The sequence below is a fragment of the Plectropomus leopardus genome, chromosome 6 (genome assembly GCF_026936395.1).
Source record: "Plectropomus leopardus strain MGB_pleo_1.0 chromosome 6, ASM2693639v1, whole genome shotgun sequence".
Lineage (NCBI taxonomy): Eukaryota > Metazoa > Chordata > Actinopteri > Perciformes > Serranidae > Plectropomus > Plectropomus leopardus.
Genome location: NC_142181.1, coordinates 24,733,361 through 24,749,714, shown reverse-complemented (window position 1 = coordinate 24,749,714; position 16,354 = coordinate 24,733,361). Strand labels below are relative to the sequence as shown.

Below are 16,354 nucleotides of genomic sequence, written 5' to 3'. Positions count from 1 at the left end.
ATTTTTTTAAAGGTGTCTCCGCCTCTGGATGTTTTTGGGTCAGACAGAGTTTAGTGCAACTCCAACAGACAGGGCGGAACTGCTGTTCGCAGTGTGTCGAAGGAAGACGGACAGTCGGGCAGAGTTACAACTAAACTAAGCAGCTAAGTTACAAGTTAACATGCCAGTGAGCTAGGCTAAATCCACACTTTTCTCAACGACATCGCGGACAAGGTCGCGGCTTGTTTCTGCGTGTTTTGGAGGCGTTTGAACTTCCCTCACATTCGCCCCTCCGTATTTTCACGAAGGGAGGCGGCGGTGGAGCGCTCGGCAGCCATCTTTGGACCTGCCTGGGAGTGGGATCCGACTATTCTGGCACCCTAGTTACTTCGAGGGTGGGGATTTTAACCTACAGTAATTCACAAATCTACATGTTTAAATCGACTGACAGCGTCACGAATAACAAGAATTTGGCGTGTAAAATCACCTCGCCGGGGATGACACGGGCAGAAGACTTTCACAATCCCAAACTGTTTTGAATCACACGACATTATCTTCAGTGCTGAAACCTGGCCTGTCAGGAGACGGTGAGTTTCAGCTAACTGGCTAAGCTAACTTAGCAAACATCACATAGGTTAGCTTGCTAATTTAGCAATTTGCGGTTAACGACTCTTAAACTTGGTTTAACTCCACATCATTCGTGTAAGTACTCAACTGTTGTTGTTGTAAATGTGTCGCGAATGTTGCTTTGATGTTTGGTCATATGACACGTAACTTAGCTTAGCTAAGTTTGTAGCTAACATCAGTCAACGTTGGCTAGTTTGAGAGCTCCCAAACCGTCCGATTTGTTTGCGCACGCTTGAGAGTGTTGTTATGTCTTTACCTTTTTGGACTTTGTTGGTTTGATTTACTCGTGTGACAGCTGAAACAGCTATTGGAAAGTGACAACTTTCAGGAAATCCCAGTAAGTGCTTTCTCCAATTCCACTTGTGTGGCAACTCCAGTTGGGTATTGCTTAGCCACAGGTAACAGGTAAGGCTGCGTTTACCCCAGATACGACAGTGTTGGGTTTACATTGGTCGATTTAAGGGTGTGTTTTTTTATGAGTCAGATCAATTAAACAACTTTAAAAGTGTCTTAACAACCCTTACCGATAAACCGATTAGGCCCCATTGCCATCTGAATCAGTAAATGGACTGTAACGCAGGCCTGTATATAACCATACGTCTTTGGTTTCTGCTCTGTGACATGGGTGGTACAGATAAAAGAAACACTGGTGGCTGTGTAATAATGTGATTTTCTGCCATGAATCGGTCTGCCAAAAGGAAATGACCTAACTAACCAATAATACTGATAAACTGACTCCTAAAAGTGATGACATTTCGTGAAGATTGATAAACTGTGTGGTATAAAAGCTCTAAAAAAAAAACATTTGGCTGTGGCTAGACTGTAATTGCAATGCATGCCTGTAAGCATGTCATTGCTGTTCAGTCAAGAAAGACAGATGATCACTGGTCAAAATGCTCACCAGGGCCCCTTCCTACCTCCCTATAGCTGTGCTAACAGGAAATGCTGAGAAATGCAGCACAGTGAGGGCATACAGTGGGAATTCCAGCCCTCCAGCTTTGTTGTCCTGTCCTGCTGCATTCTTGTGCATATGTGCGCTGGTTGGAACGCCAGGGTGTTTTATGAAGGTATCAGTTATCATCACTCACTTTTGTGCTCACGTGTACACACTGTTGAAAATGCCATCATGAGATATGACAACAAAGCTCATTCATGAGTAACAATGTCGTAAAGAACAATGGCAATAAAGAGGCACAGTCCCACATGGTAATGAGGGTTTATTTCAGGGCCGTGGCTGCATCTGTGTGGAATAGTGAGTTGTTCAGTGTTGTTGTGAGACAAAAGATGTCTGCTTCAACTGGGGGCTGTTTCTCTCAGGCTGGGAAAGAAGTCTTGTGACTCTAGCGTCAGCTCTGCATCTGTTTGCAGCTGATCATCTGAGCCGCATGGACTCAGTAAACTTTCCTCAGTGATCTTTTACAGTCTACATCTGTATTACAGCAGTGTAGCTTCAAAACAAACTATTTATAAGGCAGAAAATAGCTAAAAGTTTACAGTGGAGTTTTGTATGAATGCTATATTTTGTCAGTTCCTGTAACTTTAAAGAATGACTTCACCTAAAACAGAAAAACAATGAATAAAACACACTTTCCCTCACATCCCTCGTGGTATTTGGTCTGGTAGATAGTGATGGTTTTATATGGTGAGTTATGGCAAAGCCTAATGTTAATTTATACACCCTTTTGTGGATATTTACAATATTTTTCACATTCAGAAGAAAACTGACTCTGTTCAGTAAGATTGATCCTGTGCACTCAGGATGTTATTTCTTGGAAAGGCATGCTGCTTTTTAAGTTTTTCAAGACAGCGATCACCACAAACAAATCATCATTCTCTGTTTATTGGCATGTTGCATCAGTGAATATCTTAAAACCAGAACAAATTAAACCAGAACAAAAAGCAAAGCCAGAAACTTCCAAAGATAATCAATAATAGGTGTTTTGTTATTTTGGTGTACTGAACCTTTAATCACGTGTGGGAAGGTTATGTGGATAATGTTTGGTATGTTTGAGAACGTGTGTTTACCAAGTCCTTACAGGTTTAACAAGTAGTCCTATTACTGGAATGCTTTGTTTCAGCTCAGGCAACTATCTCGCAGTTAAGCAGCATGTTGTTGCCTCTGTTTCTTTGTTCAAGCTGGAAAATTGTCAGCTGCGACAGGGTTCTCTGTGTCCTCCTCACGTCTGTCCGTCTGCATGTCAGTCAGTGAAGGTGTGAGGGGAGTCAGGACACAGCCCACTGATTTTCTTACAGTGGTTTCTGTTACTATGGAAACAAGAGACTTATCTCCGGCTGCCTCAGGATTTCCGACTGGCCACTCTCCACATTGGCACCTGACATCATGGTTCACTTCATGTTTTGCGTAGCCTTCCTCGCTCAGGTTAATGGGCTCTGCTATGGCACATATGTACAGCCAGAGAGCTGTTTCTCTCACTGTTGTTTAATATTTCCGCTCACCAGGGTTTCCATGGATCCTTAAAAAGCCTTAAAAAGCATCAAATTCATTAAGATAAATATAAGGCTGTAATTGGTATTAAATTGGCTTAAATTAATCTTTCAAATGTATTAAAATGCTCAGACATGGGGGGAAGGATTTTATGAATTGTTTTTTTCTGACATTACATTGTAAAATCTCAAAATAATTTGTAACATATATATATATATATATATATATATATATATATATATATATATATATTTTGTGGAATCATTTAATGAAATCCTTTCATGATGGGAATCCAAACAGTAGAATCTCACATGCTGTTTGAAAAATACAAAATTACTGAGAAATCCAGCCATAAATGACAGATATCTTCTGTTGGTACACCAAATAGATACTGTTATGATAATATAGTGTGATCATTGTCTTTCATTTGTTCCACTGTAAGAAATTATGTTTTTTTTCAAGATTTGATGTAGATTATCCAACTTTTTCACTGGACAAATAAAAGTCACGTTTTATGTTATAATAAACATTTAGATAAAATAAAATTGTCCTTCAATTAGGGTTATTAGAAAATTGATCTTAAACTTTATTCCTAGTGGCATTAAAAAGTCTTAACTCTACATTGACTTAAGCTACAGGACCCTGTCTCACCATATCATTAATAATGTAGCATAACATTACCAATGCAAAGGAACTCATAAATACCACACTGAGGGTATTAAAACATCTCTTATGCCCATTCAGTATTAATAATAAAGCCCTATAATTTATACTGGGGACACACAGATACATTTACTTTCTTGTTTTCTCTTCTACTTTTAGCTCTGAACACATATGAGACCACTGTCCTGCAGATGAGCCATCGGTGGGGGCTTTCAAGTCGCTGTCGCAGACCCAGATAGTTCCTGGCGGCAGCGGCATTGCCCCCCAACCCCCCATTATGCCCAACAGCGGTCGGGCGGGGAGCCTGAAGGACCCCGAAATTGCCGAGCTCTTCTTCAAGGAGGACCCAGAAAAGCTCTACTCAGATCTGCGTGAGATCGGACATGGCAGCTTTGGTGCTGTATATTTTGTGAGTATTTCGCAATATAAGGCTACAGGCCTGAGACCATGTTAAGTCTGACATCACAACTGCTTTAAAAAAAAGAAAAGAAAACGCAGCCTTGTCATTCATTTCAGTAAAGCCACTGTTGGCACAATCACAAATAGAGGAAGGGCAGTTAAATCTGTGCACATTTTTGATAGAATACAGTGTAATAAAAAATTGACTATAACATGGATGCTGCTGTGGGAACTTTACTTTAAAAATCCTCTTTCTGTCTTCTGAGCAAGTTCCAGTCTGTCAAGTCTACACAAAATAGGCTGCAAGAATGGGCCCTAACAGCCCTGAGGGTCTTTGGGATACCTTGGATGATTCATTGTGTATTTTGTCAGCATTTAGCAGTTGAAGAGCATAGTTTTATCAACCAGAAAGCCTTTTAGATCCTTTAAACATTTCAGAATGACACCAATAAGTCATGTGCTTGTCATTCAGGCACGGGATGTGCGGACAAATGAGGTGGTGGCCATCAAAAAGATGTCCTACAGTGGGAAGCAGTCCACTGAGGTATTTATACTTCCACTCACCTACATCATGTGAACAGGCAATTGTTACCACAACTTTTGCTTTGTTTGTTGTGATTGTCGTCTAATTTTTTCCTGATTTCACAGAAATGGCAAGACATCATCAAGGAGGTGAAATTCCTGCAGAGAATACAACATCCAAACAGCATAGAGTACAAAGGATGTTACCTGCGAGAGCACACTGCCTGGGTAAGATTCAGCACGAGTGTCAGTGATGATGACGAAAATGTGTTAGCTACAAAGATTCACACAGAACACTCTTTATTTCATTGCAGCTGGTAATGGAGTATTGTCTGGGGTCTGCTTCAGATTTGTTAGAAGGTGAGTTGAAAACCTTTGTGTTCATTGTATGAGGCTACATGCGGAGAAGTTAGTCTCCCCTTTCATGTTTATTCCATCACTTTTCTCTTAAATCACTTCACCATTGGATCCCTTCCAGTTCACAAGAAACCTCTGCAAGAAGTTGAAATAGCCGCAATTACCCATGGTGCTCTTCAAGGGTTGTCTTACCTTCATTCCCACAACATGATTCATCGGTGAGTGTTTCAAGTATTTGGGAGCATGCTGAGCTTATGCCCTCTGGCGTTTTGTCTTCTGTGTGGAGCTGTAATCACTTGCTCTTATGTGTTTCGACAGAGATATCAAGGCAGGAAACATCTTGCTGACAGAGCCAGGGCAGGTTAAACTAGCAGATTTCGGTTCAGCCTCCATCGCCTGTCCCGCCAACTCTTTTGTTGGGACTCCATATTGGTACGCTAAAACACGCATGTTATCTGTTTTTATAGATCTGCCATTAAATTTTTAATTTACATATCTTTATTGTGCTTATTATGTTTATTTTCTCAGGATGGCCCCAGAAGTAATTTTAGCTATGGATGAGGGCCAGTATGATGGAAAGGTGGATATTTGGTCTTTGGGAATAACCTGCATTGAATTAGGTATGATCACTGTTGTACATGATGAGATACACATATAAGATTTAGACCACAGTAATTGTTCCATTGCTTGCATGCACATTCATCTCATTTGACAGACATCCTATAGCCAGCATTCATTCTGCTCACTTAGTCAGTTAATAAGTGAATAATGTTGCTCTTTCCTTTGCTCATAATTTTTTTGCTCTTTGGTCTGTAGCGGAGAGGAAGCCTCCACTCTTCAACATGAATGCAATGAGTGCCTTATACCATATAGCACAGAATGAGAGCCCTATGCTGCAGTCCAGTGAATGGTGAGTTTATGGGGGTGGGCATATATCAATATTATTTTCCATATTGTCATATGAGACTAATTATTGTCTTAGATTTTGGATGTTGTGATATCTTAAGTGTTGTATTTCCTGGTTTTAAAGGCTGCATAAGAGTTGAGCTGGTGTGTTGTGTCTTAAACTGAGTCCATGGAATAACCACAATTCCATCTTTTTTTTCACATTTCATCTCTCAACTTAAGGACGGATTATTTCCGAAACTTTGTAGATTCTTGCCTTCAGAAATTTCCCCAGGATAGGCCGAACTCTGAGGAGCTCTTAAAGGTAAGAATCAAAAAATGGCCAGGACAGATTATGTTTTTATGGGTAAATTACAACTTCCATATCAGGGCATGTAGCCAGATAGTGTTTTCTTTGGCAGACAAGTGGTGGCAAGGCACAGCGGAGGGCTTTATCCTAGGGCTTCATTAAAAAAAAAAAAAAGCATGGATTTTGTCTCTGTGACAACAAACATCTTGACATTAATTCTAGTTAGGTAGCTAACATAATGCTATGTTATCAGAGAATTGACTACACAGTAAACAACAAGCTTACAATGTGTACGCTGATAAAAGCACAAAACTCACCGACAACATTTAGAATCCAGCTGATCTGCTCCCAAAAATGGGCTCTTCTTTCTTTGTTGTGATAGTTTCTGAGTGAGGGAGTAGCAGTGACAACATTAGCGCAACATCATCAGAGATTTTCAACTAGAATCCCGTTTAGAGCCAGAACTATTTCTCTAGGTGGCCACATGTGACCACATACGCTCTCTCCTTTTTGGGAACAATTGGAAAAAGATGCTGGTGCTTAGAAAGAAAATGCTTTGTGGTCAGGATTTTAATGCAACGTGTCTTTTTATGTCTTCTTCCCCCAGCATGCATTTGTCCAGCGAGTGCGACCAGAATCAGTCTTAGTAGACCTGATAAGTCGGACTAAGGACGCAGTTCGAGAGCTTGACAATCTGCAGTATCGCAAGATGAAGAAGATCTTGTTTCAGGAAGCCCACAATGGCCCCACAACAGAGGCACAAGATGAGGAGGAGGTCTGTTATGTCACTGTTTCAGCTAAGCCACAATATCTGTCTTTCTCCATCACCTCTAGTTTAGTGATGTTGTAGCTTCTAGTTTTGTGTCATCCTGAGTTATTAGAGAGCTTTGCTGTAACCTTTTTACCATCTGCTGTCTGTTTTATTCAGGAGCCGGAACACAGTGTTGGCAGGACAGGTACGGTGAACAGCGTGGGGAGCAACCAATCCATACCCAGTATGTCAATCAGCGCCAGTTCCCAGAGCAGCTCCGTCAACAGTCTAACAGATGCAGGCGATGACAAGAGCGAGGTGGACATAGAGGGAGACCACACAGTCATGTCCAACAACTCTGTGATACGCCTCAAACCAGTAAGATGATCAGGTTCCAGTTTGACCCACAGCCATGTCCTGTCATTTTAGGTTTTTTTTCCAGTTTAAAATTGAATTTAGTAATTTATTATTACATAAGCATTAGACATAAATTGATCATGTGTGTGTTGATTATTTTTGCCTACCTTTCAGGAGGACGAGACCTATAATGAGGAGTCAGAACCTAACACCCGACCAACTGAGCCACAGTCTCCGCCTGCACAAACTCCACGGCCAAAACGGAACCGTGAACACTTTGCTACTATACGCACAGCCTCAGTGGTAATAACACAGTCATTGTATTTTTAGATCAAAACCAGAAAATGGCTAAAATGATTCTTCATGTAGCTGCTGGACATTTTCCACATCCATGTGTTGTTCAAAGGCCAAAATCTCTTCACATTTTGTCCTCTTGATTATTGAATGCTTTTGCTTTAAGGCTAGGAAGTAGTCATTTTGTATGTAATCAAAAGCAGAGTCATGATCCAGCTTGATACATTTACCCACTTGGATATGCACTTAAAAAATAATTTTCCATTTTTCCCATATTGTTGTTAGCTCATCTCTGTATTTTTCTCTTAAAGGCATGTTCTTTGCTCCCACAACAACATAAAAAGAAATTGTGTCTTTTATTTGTCAGCTCACTCGTCAGATTAAGGAGCATGAGCAGGATTCAGAGTTAAGAGAGCAGATATTGGGCTACAAGCGCATGAGGCGACAGCACCAGAAACAGCTGATGGCTCTGGAAAACAAGCTGAAGGCTGAGATGGATGAGCACAGACTCCGCCTGGACAAGGAGCTGGAGAACCAGAGGAATAGCTTTGCTCAGGAGATGGAGAAACTGATCAAGAAGCACCAGGCGTCTATGGAGAAAGATGTACGCTTTCATCATATTTATATGTTCCCTGAAGATTAAAAAAAAACAAAACACTGGCTTATATTTTACCTAAGCTGATTGTGATATTCATCTCTCTATTAGGCAAAAACGTTTACCAATGATGAAAAGAAGTTCCAGCAGCATATTCAGAGTCAGCAGAAAAAAGAGCTCAACAGCTTTTTGGAGTCCCAAAAACGGGAATACAAACTTCGCAAGGAACAACTCAAAGAGGTAAGGGGATTTAGGTCTTCCTGCTCCATGTATTAGTCACCAAAACCATGTTTTTCAGGTTACTTATTATCAGCAAACAAACATCAATTGGCACTATGAAGTCTTTTCTACCCGTGAATTGAAATCTCCCTTCTGTTCAGGAGCTGAACGAAAACCAGTCAACACCCAAGAAAGAAAAGCAGGAGTGGTTAGCCAAGCAGAAAGAGAACTTCCAACACTTCCAAGCAGAGGAGGAGGCCAACTTGCAGCGCCGACAGAGGCAGTATCTGGAACTGGAGTGCCGAAGGTTCAAACGGAGGATCTTAATTGCTCGCCACAATATCGAACAGGACTTAGTGCGAGAGGTCAGTATCCCACATTGTACTCAGTAGTGTTCAAATGTAACGTGTATTAAAGGTCTAGTGAGTAGGACAGAGATACTCAACTTGCTTTTCATGGGGTCCAGATTTGCAAGATTACAAGAGGCCATGGGCCAGCTAATAAACACACACTAATAATAAATATATATAAATCATTCAGGGGATCCTCCCCTGGCACTTACTTTGGTAAAAAAGCTTTTTACATTGACAGCACAAAAAAAAAATCCCAGTGTGAATCAGTTTATTTTCACTGTGAATTAGAAAATTGTCAGTAGGCCACCCAACACCCTAAAGTGGGCAAGATTTGGCCCACAGGCCCTGAGTTGAGTATCCCTGGTGAAGGATTTACTTGCATCTAGCGGTGAGGTTGCAGAACTGAAGCTTCTCCCATGTGCCAAGCCTATAAGAGAACTAAGGCTGACATGAAAACACAAATGGCCCTTTTTAGAGCCAGTGTTTGATTTATCTGTTCTGAGATACTGTAGAAACAACACAGCAGATTCCAAGGAAGAGGACCTGCCGTGTTCGTAAATATGCATGGGTTATTCTAAGGTAAAGAAAACACAGTGATTCTTAGTTTCAGGTAATAATGCACTAATTAAATAGTTAATCATATTACATGTCATTTCTGCCAATACCCCCGCCCCCCCAAATCCTACATACCTGACCTTTATTTAATTGACTAACATCCTAAAGTCATAAGAGTGAGAGATTTATCTTTGATGCGTGACAGTCTCATCTCTTTGTTGTTTGTCCCTGCATGTGCACGTAATTAGGAGCTAAACAAGCGTCAGACCCAGAAGGACTTGGAACATGCCATGCTTCTGCGACACCATGAGTCCATGCAAGAACTGGAGTTCCGCCAGCTCAACACTATCCAAAAGACGAGGGCTGAGCTCATCCGCCTGCAGCACCAGACGGAGCTCACCAATCAGCAGGAGTACAACAAGAGGAGGGAGAGGGAACTTCGACGTAAACACGTTATGGAGGTTCGCCAGCAGCCCAAGAGCCTCAAGGTGAGAACTGGGCTTGTGAGCATGCTTGTCCATTGAACATTCAGTCATTGCTCTTCATTTCAGTGATGATGAAATGCTACTTTGAGTACTTGTAAGATTTGTCATTTTGTTTTAAAATGAAATTCAGAACAGTAGCTGACCCATGTCACTTATTTGTGTAATGCTTGTTTTTCTGGGTTTTCGCCCAAAAATATTGACTGCACAGACCTAATATACATAAGAATGTTCTGATTGTATGTTGTGTTAATATTTTCTTTGAAATATACAAAAACATACATTTTATAATTTTCTCTATAACATAGTCCAAAGAGCTACAGATCAAGAAGCAGTTCCAGGACACATGTAAGATCCAGACCAGGCAGTACAAAGCACTGAGGAACCATCTGTTGGAGACCACACCAAAGTCAGAGCACAAGGCTGTTCTTAAACGGCTCAAGCAAGAGCAGCACCGCAAACTTGCCATCCTGGCAGAGCAGTATGACCACTCCATCAATGAGATGCTTTCCACTCAGGCGGTAAGTTTGGGAATGCGAGGAATGTGGAATCCTCAAGTTGTGAATTAAGACCATAAATGTGCCACACAGTTGTACATTTTTCCATCTTTAGAGGAGGTATTCAAATCAGTTATGGTTGTGTATTTTACTTGTTGGATCTGTACCTTCTCTCTGCCCTTAGCTTCGCCTGGATGAGACTCAGGAGGCTCAGTGCCAAGGCCTACGAATGCAGCTACAGCAGGAGCTGGAGCTTCTCAACGCCTACCAGAGCAAGATCAAGATGCAGACAGATGCCCAGCATGACCGCGAGAGGAAGGACCTGGAGCAGAGGGTGTCACTGCGAAGGGCTCTGCTGGAACAGAAGGTTCTCCTCCTAAATTATTCTCATGTGGACATTTTCAATAGTCTGTCTATAATTATTATTGGCAACACATTGAGTTTTAGCCCGAGCACACTGACAAATTGTCAGTTATTAGGCCTGCTCTGGCTGAACCTGGGCAAAGCTACATTTGGATTTATTTGAGGTCAGGGGACTTAATGTGTACTAAAAAAAACGATAAAGGTGCAATTTGTCGAGCCCTGAAAGATGCAACAGCATAAACAGGAGAATGTTCACTCAGTCCTGATAGGTTTATTTAGTTAAAATAGCTGAAAACACCTGTGGATGTGTACCATGGGTGTGCTGGGCCTTTTAGAGTGACTTCATGTGTGATCATGTTTTTTTTTTTTTGTTTTTTTTTTTTCAGAGCAGTCATTTTTACTTGTCATTGTAGGAAAAACTCAGGTGTTACAGTGAAAGCCATTTCTCACCAGGGAGATAGGAAAATGTGGTGGGGCAAATAGGACAAGTATACCCACCGGGTGTGGTGTAAATTACCTGTATAGTGTTTAATTTTTGTCAAGATAAGAGTTTCCCTCTAAACAGTGCCTGTGTCCACTCCAAAGAACAAAAATCTATCCAGACAGAGAACATCATCCCAAAAACAAACAGCCATGCTCCAAAGCCCCATTTTTCTACAAAAATACACTCTCCCTTCAGTTAAAAAGATTAATGGCCTGAAACTACACCTCTGGGTAACATAACAATTAGACCATTTGGCTGCTTAAAACATCGGACCTCCAATCTAACAAGCAATCACCCGCCGTGAACGGCTTGTTCTTCTTACATGATCAAGCCCTCACCATCATCGCAATATCACTTCTACATGGACTGCTACATAATACCAACTACTGAGAGGAATGATATAAATCGGGTCTGACAGAGGGGCACCTGGTGATCTCATTACATTATTCTGCATTCTTAGTTATTTGTTTGAGACCATAACCAACATATAACAAAAGTGCATATAATCCACATAGACATCTTCATCGCATCCCATCTTAAGCAGAAACCAAGTTGATAAGACATTTCCCATTTTGGCGGCAGGCAAACTATGACCTGGAGGTGTGAAATCAGTGGGAACAAAGGATTTTATTGGTCAAACATATATATTTGCGTGCGTAATTCTGCTGAGATATGCCATCCAAAAAATGTTGTGATGCAAAGCTGTTTAGGCAAACATTCAAAACAAAAAACACTCACACACACAAAATACATTTTTACATCATTTCCATGCGAACCTTTCGGATGAAAATCTTTGCTTGGTGTGAAACAGCTTTAACTCATGTTTGATGCAGGTGTGCCAGTTAAGCTGTGACACTGAGACAGCATGCACCTTGAAACTGAAGCAACTAAATGGAATTCAGCCATTCGTAATTTTATTATTTGCATCTTTGTGTTCCCTTAAAAGAGTTAACAAATTTACATTTCTTGTGAAGTTATTGCTATTATTATTTTTTTTAACCTTTTACGTTATGATTTTTATTTGCTAAATATGAACTGTCAATAGATGCCAGTAGAATATGTTGCACATAAATATGTAAACATTGTTATTTACTTATTCAGTTTTGTTTTTTTTCTCTAGATTGAGGAGGAGATGTTGTCCTTGCAAAATGAACGCTTGGAACGAATCCGAAGCCTGCTGGAGCGCCAAGCCCGAGAAGTCGAGGCTTTCGACTCAGAGAGTATGCGCCTGGGCTTCAGCAACATGGTGCTATCGAATGTCTCCCCAGAGGCCCTCAACAATAGCTTTCCCGGGGCTCCAGCAAGTTGGAGTCACCATCAGCAACAGCACCCATCAGGGGGCTCCCAAGGGTCACACTGGGGCAGTGGCAGTTCAGGCGCAGGGTCAAGCCACCACGGCAGTCATCACCACTATCACTCCAGTCCTGGAGGGGCTCCTATGCAGCAAGGCTGGGGTCAGGGAGGGGGTCCATCACCGTGGGGCCACCCGTCAGCAGGATCCCTGGTCTCCCGCAGCAGTGGAGGCGTACAGAACAGCCCCCAAGCAATGGGAAGGACATCCTCAGGAGGGCGCAGTGAGCAGAGCATGAGCAGGAGTACTAGTGTCACCTCTCAAATATCTAACGGGTCCCACCTCTCCTACACATAGATCCCCTGTTAGCCCTGGAGTCAGAATTTGAACGTGGAGATGTAGAATTGTACACACAGCAGGACAGAGTTTTGGCTTAGCTCCACTGCTCTGGTTCTCCCTGCAACCCCCACCCCCCCCTCTGTATCTCCCATATACAAATGTGGATGTGCGATGAAATAAATGTTGCTCAGGTCAAAAGGGCTGGAAGAGACGCAGACCGTCCTCACGGCAGTTTATCGGCACACATACAAATCCTTAAATTATGTTACAAAAGCAATTTGAGTGTCAACACATAATACTCCCATTTGTTTTTATTTACAGCTCTCTCCAGGGGAATTTTTTAAAATATGTTCTGTGCTATTCACAGCCCATTGCTCTCATTTTGCACATCAAGCATTGTTCAAAAGCCTTGACATGTGTTAGCTATGTCCTTAGAAATGTGGTATCAAACAATCACAGTAAGAGGGGACCCCCCTCCCTCACCCTCCTCATGCGCACTCATTCATACACTGGTCGATTCTCGACGGTGGTCAAAAACACAGCAGACCAAACTAAAGCTGCTTTGCTGTTGTGATTCCAGCCTGCTGTAATGGTCATTGTGATACATTTAATGCCTCCTTTTTATTTAGTAGTTTTATCTCACCTGATTTCCTCATCATCAGCCAAAATGAGACTTTACAAATTCAGAGCCAAATATAATAACTGTTTCAGGCTTATGCTACAACACTACTACAGTGCCTTTTAACCTTTGATTATAACAATTGGTCTAAGATGTTTATAGTTTAATATTTTAAATTTTATCAGTTTATAATCAGTGCCAGCGTATTTTAGTTTGAGGTCCCAAATACTTTTCTCAGATCATTATATTCACTGCGCATGTAGTAAATTCTTATAAATAGTGAAAGATAGAAAATGACTTGTGTATATCAGTAACCATATTTTTAGGTCTTTAAGATCTTTAGAATGGTGGTACTCTGGGGGTAAAATGGGAAACCGCTTTGTTACAGACAATGTTAGTGAACACATTCACAGGAGGACTTGTAAGGGGAAAGGGAGGCCTATTTGCCTTTAATAAAATCCTAGTTTCGACCTGTTGATTTTTATTAGTGCCTTTTTAAACTGCTGCCTTTTTCAAAGCACTTTATACAGCGGAATATGTGTAAAATTAATAGTAGAACACAACAAAGCACCTGTTGGATGAGTGTTTTTGTCGGTACGCATGTAGCTAAGTTGAGGAGTTGGGCTGTGATTTTTTTATTTCTTTTTAGGAGCAATTCCCAAGTACAGATAAAAAAGCAAGCCCCCCCCCGTTCTGCAGCTTTAACTGTTTTGAAACTGTTAGTTATTTCCTCTGTGTGTTTATGCCGAATTTTGATTGCATAGAGGGTGTGAGGATGCTGCAGGCTTTTTAGGTATGTTTTGGCTACAGTTTCCATAAAACAAACTGAACTGAGTTCACTGAAGACAGTCCATTATGTGCAAGCAGAAAGCTTAAGGTGATTGTCATGACCATGACAGCAGGCTCGGCACTAAGAAAACTGTTAAAAAAAATGTTGGGGCCCATTAAAATAACACTAAAAATGAAAAAAAAAAAAAAAAAGGTGCTTAGTTTTAGATGTTACACCATCTCATCAGAACCCATGAACAAGGGCGACTGAATCAAGCACATGTTTGCATGATGTATCATATACATGTAAATGTAAAACTGAGTCAACGCACACTCTGAAAACAGCCAAATACAAAATAAATGTGGCAAAAAGCACTTAGGTATTCCTTTGATATCTCTAGCAGTTCCTCTAATTATATCTGTCTCCGCTCGCTCCTTTCGCTCTGGTTTGTGGTCGAAACATCATCGCAGGAGTTTTAACAGCCTCCGTTCTCAAGTTTCCGTGCAGAGAGCTGAAAACATTTAGTTGAAAAGGCCATTAAGAATCCAGAGATAATATGCTCCCTTTAATCACAAAGCTGGAGTCGAATGTTCATATGTGTATATTTTATTAAAGACAACATTTAAAAACTCACATTTTAAGAAAATAATTTGTAAAACTAACTTTATTTAACTGACGGACCACAGTGACATTAGCAAACCTTTTTCACTCTCAAAGTGGTCTGGAGTTGTGTGGACATAGCTAATTGGAAGTTATTCTTGTGTGCACAGACAGGATTGCTCATATGCATGTATTTGCTGTCATCTCCTTTAGTCAGGCGGCCTTCTCTGAGCATCATCACTGCAGAGTTCGTTCTCCCTCGCTGCGCATGTTTGATCATTTGTCCCCATTCCACTCTGATTCAGAGCCACCTCCTTTCAGACTCTCTCTGAATGTCATACTGTGATATATTCCTATCACATTTGAGGACAAAAAAATGCTGGGGTCTTTTTCTTAAATAGGTGGGATGATAATTTTCCACGTGTATATATCCTATCCTTAAAGGTATGCATTATATCAAGTTACATATGGTTTGGTCCCAAAAACTCTATAATTTTTTTAATGCCGAGTGACTAGTTCCAGCTACTGTAACACAGCAGGTTATATTCATCATTTCTTCTCTGATTTATTGATTATTTGGTAAAGAAAAGGGGAATGTATTCATGGGAATCTTACCTTAAGTCAAAAGCCAAGGCCAAGAGTTTGAATGTTAGGCCAATGGAACCTCACATACATGCCAACCTTAAGTTTGTATGCACAACTTTTGTTCACTTTTATGTCAATGTTATATGTGAGGGAGTCTGGAAATTGTTGTCAATCATTGTCAGTCATGAGACCTCTCCACAAACCTGGATTTTATTTTGTATTTGAATTTTTTTTACTTAAACGTTGATGTCAAAATTTGTCCTACTGACTGAAAGCTTATGGAATACCGGATGAGAATTGGCAACAAAAAAATGGCGATCCTTTCTATGGTCAAACACTGTGCCATACCTGAGTTGCCAATCCCATATACCACTGCGTTGTCTCATCTTCATGGTTTTACCTATCAGTGGGCTGACGGCATGAAATGTATGAAACATAAAAACAAGGTGGTTGTGGTCTAGTGGCCAAAGTAAAAAAAAAAAAAAAAAGGCTTGAAAAGATGTCACGGTGACAGGCAAATTATGAAAAGAGATTGCATTTCTTTGAAGATGTCAGTATTCTTCTTTGGCACATTACCACTACAACTCATAACCTGTATTAAAATGTATAGATGGTGGAATTTGTTATTGAATGTCAGAGAGATTATAAAGATACTACATAAGAGATGGCAAAGTACTAAAAGTGGATTTTAATTGTGTAAAAAGATTCATAAAACAGAATAAAAATAAGATCAAATTTACTATTTTGTTTGTATTATATTTACCATTGTGTTGGCAGAGGGATATTGAACAGAAATCAGCTGTAATAAAGTAATTTTAGTATAACTCGCCTTGTGTTTTCATTTACTTTTTTTTTTATTGTGTGTGCAATTTTCAGTTGCTATAGTATTGCCACACACCATGTAATACTGATGCTACTTCCATGTAACTGCAGTCAGTGAAGTTAGTTTTAAGTTGGGTATTCAACAGATGTTCACTTTAGACACTTTTAATAAAGTATCAAAAATTAATACT

General features: G+C 40.6%; 1 protein-coding gene across 1 annotated transcript; it reads left to right on the top strand.

Annotated features, from left to right (window-relative positions):
- Nucleotides 1-52: 52 nt before the first annotated feature.
- Nucleotides 53-16,165, top strand: taok1a (TAO kinase 1a). Its single transcript, XM_042486371.2, has 20 exons — nucleotides 53-566; nucleotides 3,875-4,124; nucleotides 4,587-4,658; nucleotides 4,763-4,864; nucleotides 4,951-4,996; nucleotides 5,115-5,211; nucleotides 5,312-5,425; nucleotides 5,522-5,613; nucleotides 5,810-5,903; nucleotides 6,122-6,203; nucleotides 6,796-6,963; nucleotides 7,117-7,317; nucleotides 7,471-7,599; nucleotides 7,958-8,194; nucleotides 8,297-8,425; nucleotides 8,566-8,769; nucleotides 9,561-9,800; nucleotides 10,103-10,315; nucleotides 10,476-10,658; nucleotides 12,259-16,165. The coding sequence occupies exons 2-20, from the start codon at nucleotides 3,993-3,995 to the stop codon at nucleotides 12,784-12,786; spliced, it is 3,063 nt and encodes a 1,020-aa protein (XP_042342305.1). The 5' UTR covers nucleotides 53-566; nucleotides 3,875-3,992; the 3' UTR covers nucleotides 12,787-16,165.
- The last annotated feature ends 189 nt before the right edge of the window (nucleotides 16,166-16,354 follow it).

What these genes read in the sequence shown, in the direction of transcription:
- taok1a (XM_042486371.2), top strand. Translation starts at nt 3,993, where the DNA reads ATGCCCAACAGCGGTCGGGCGGGGAGCCTGAAGGACCCCGAAATTGCC. An exon ending in ACTCTGAGGAGCTCTTAAAG is followed by an intron (nt 6,204 to 6,795) that starts GTAAGAATCAAA and finishes TTCTTCCCCCAG; the next exon opens with CATGCATTTGTCCAGCGAGT. An exon ending in AGGCACAAGATGAGGAGGAG is followed by an intron (nt 6,964 to 7,116) that starts GTCTGTTATGTC and finishes TGTTTTATTCAG; the next exon opens with GAGCCGGAACACAGTGTTGG.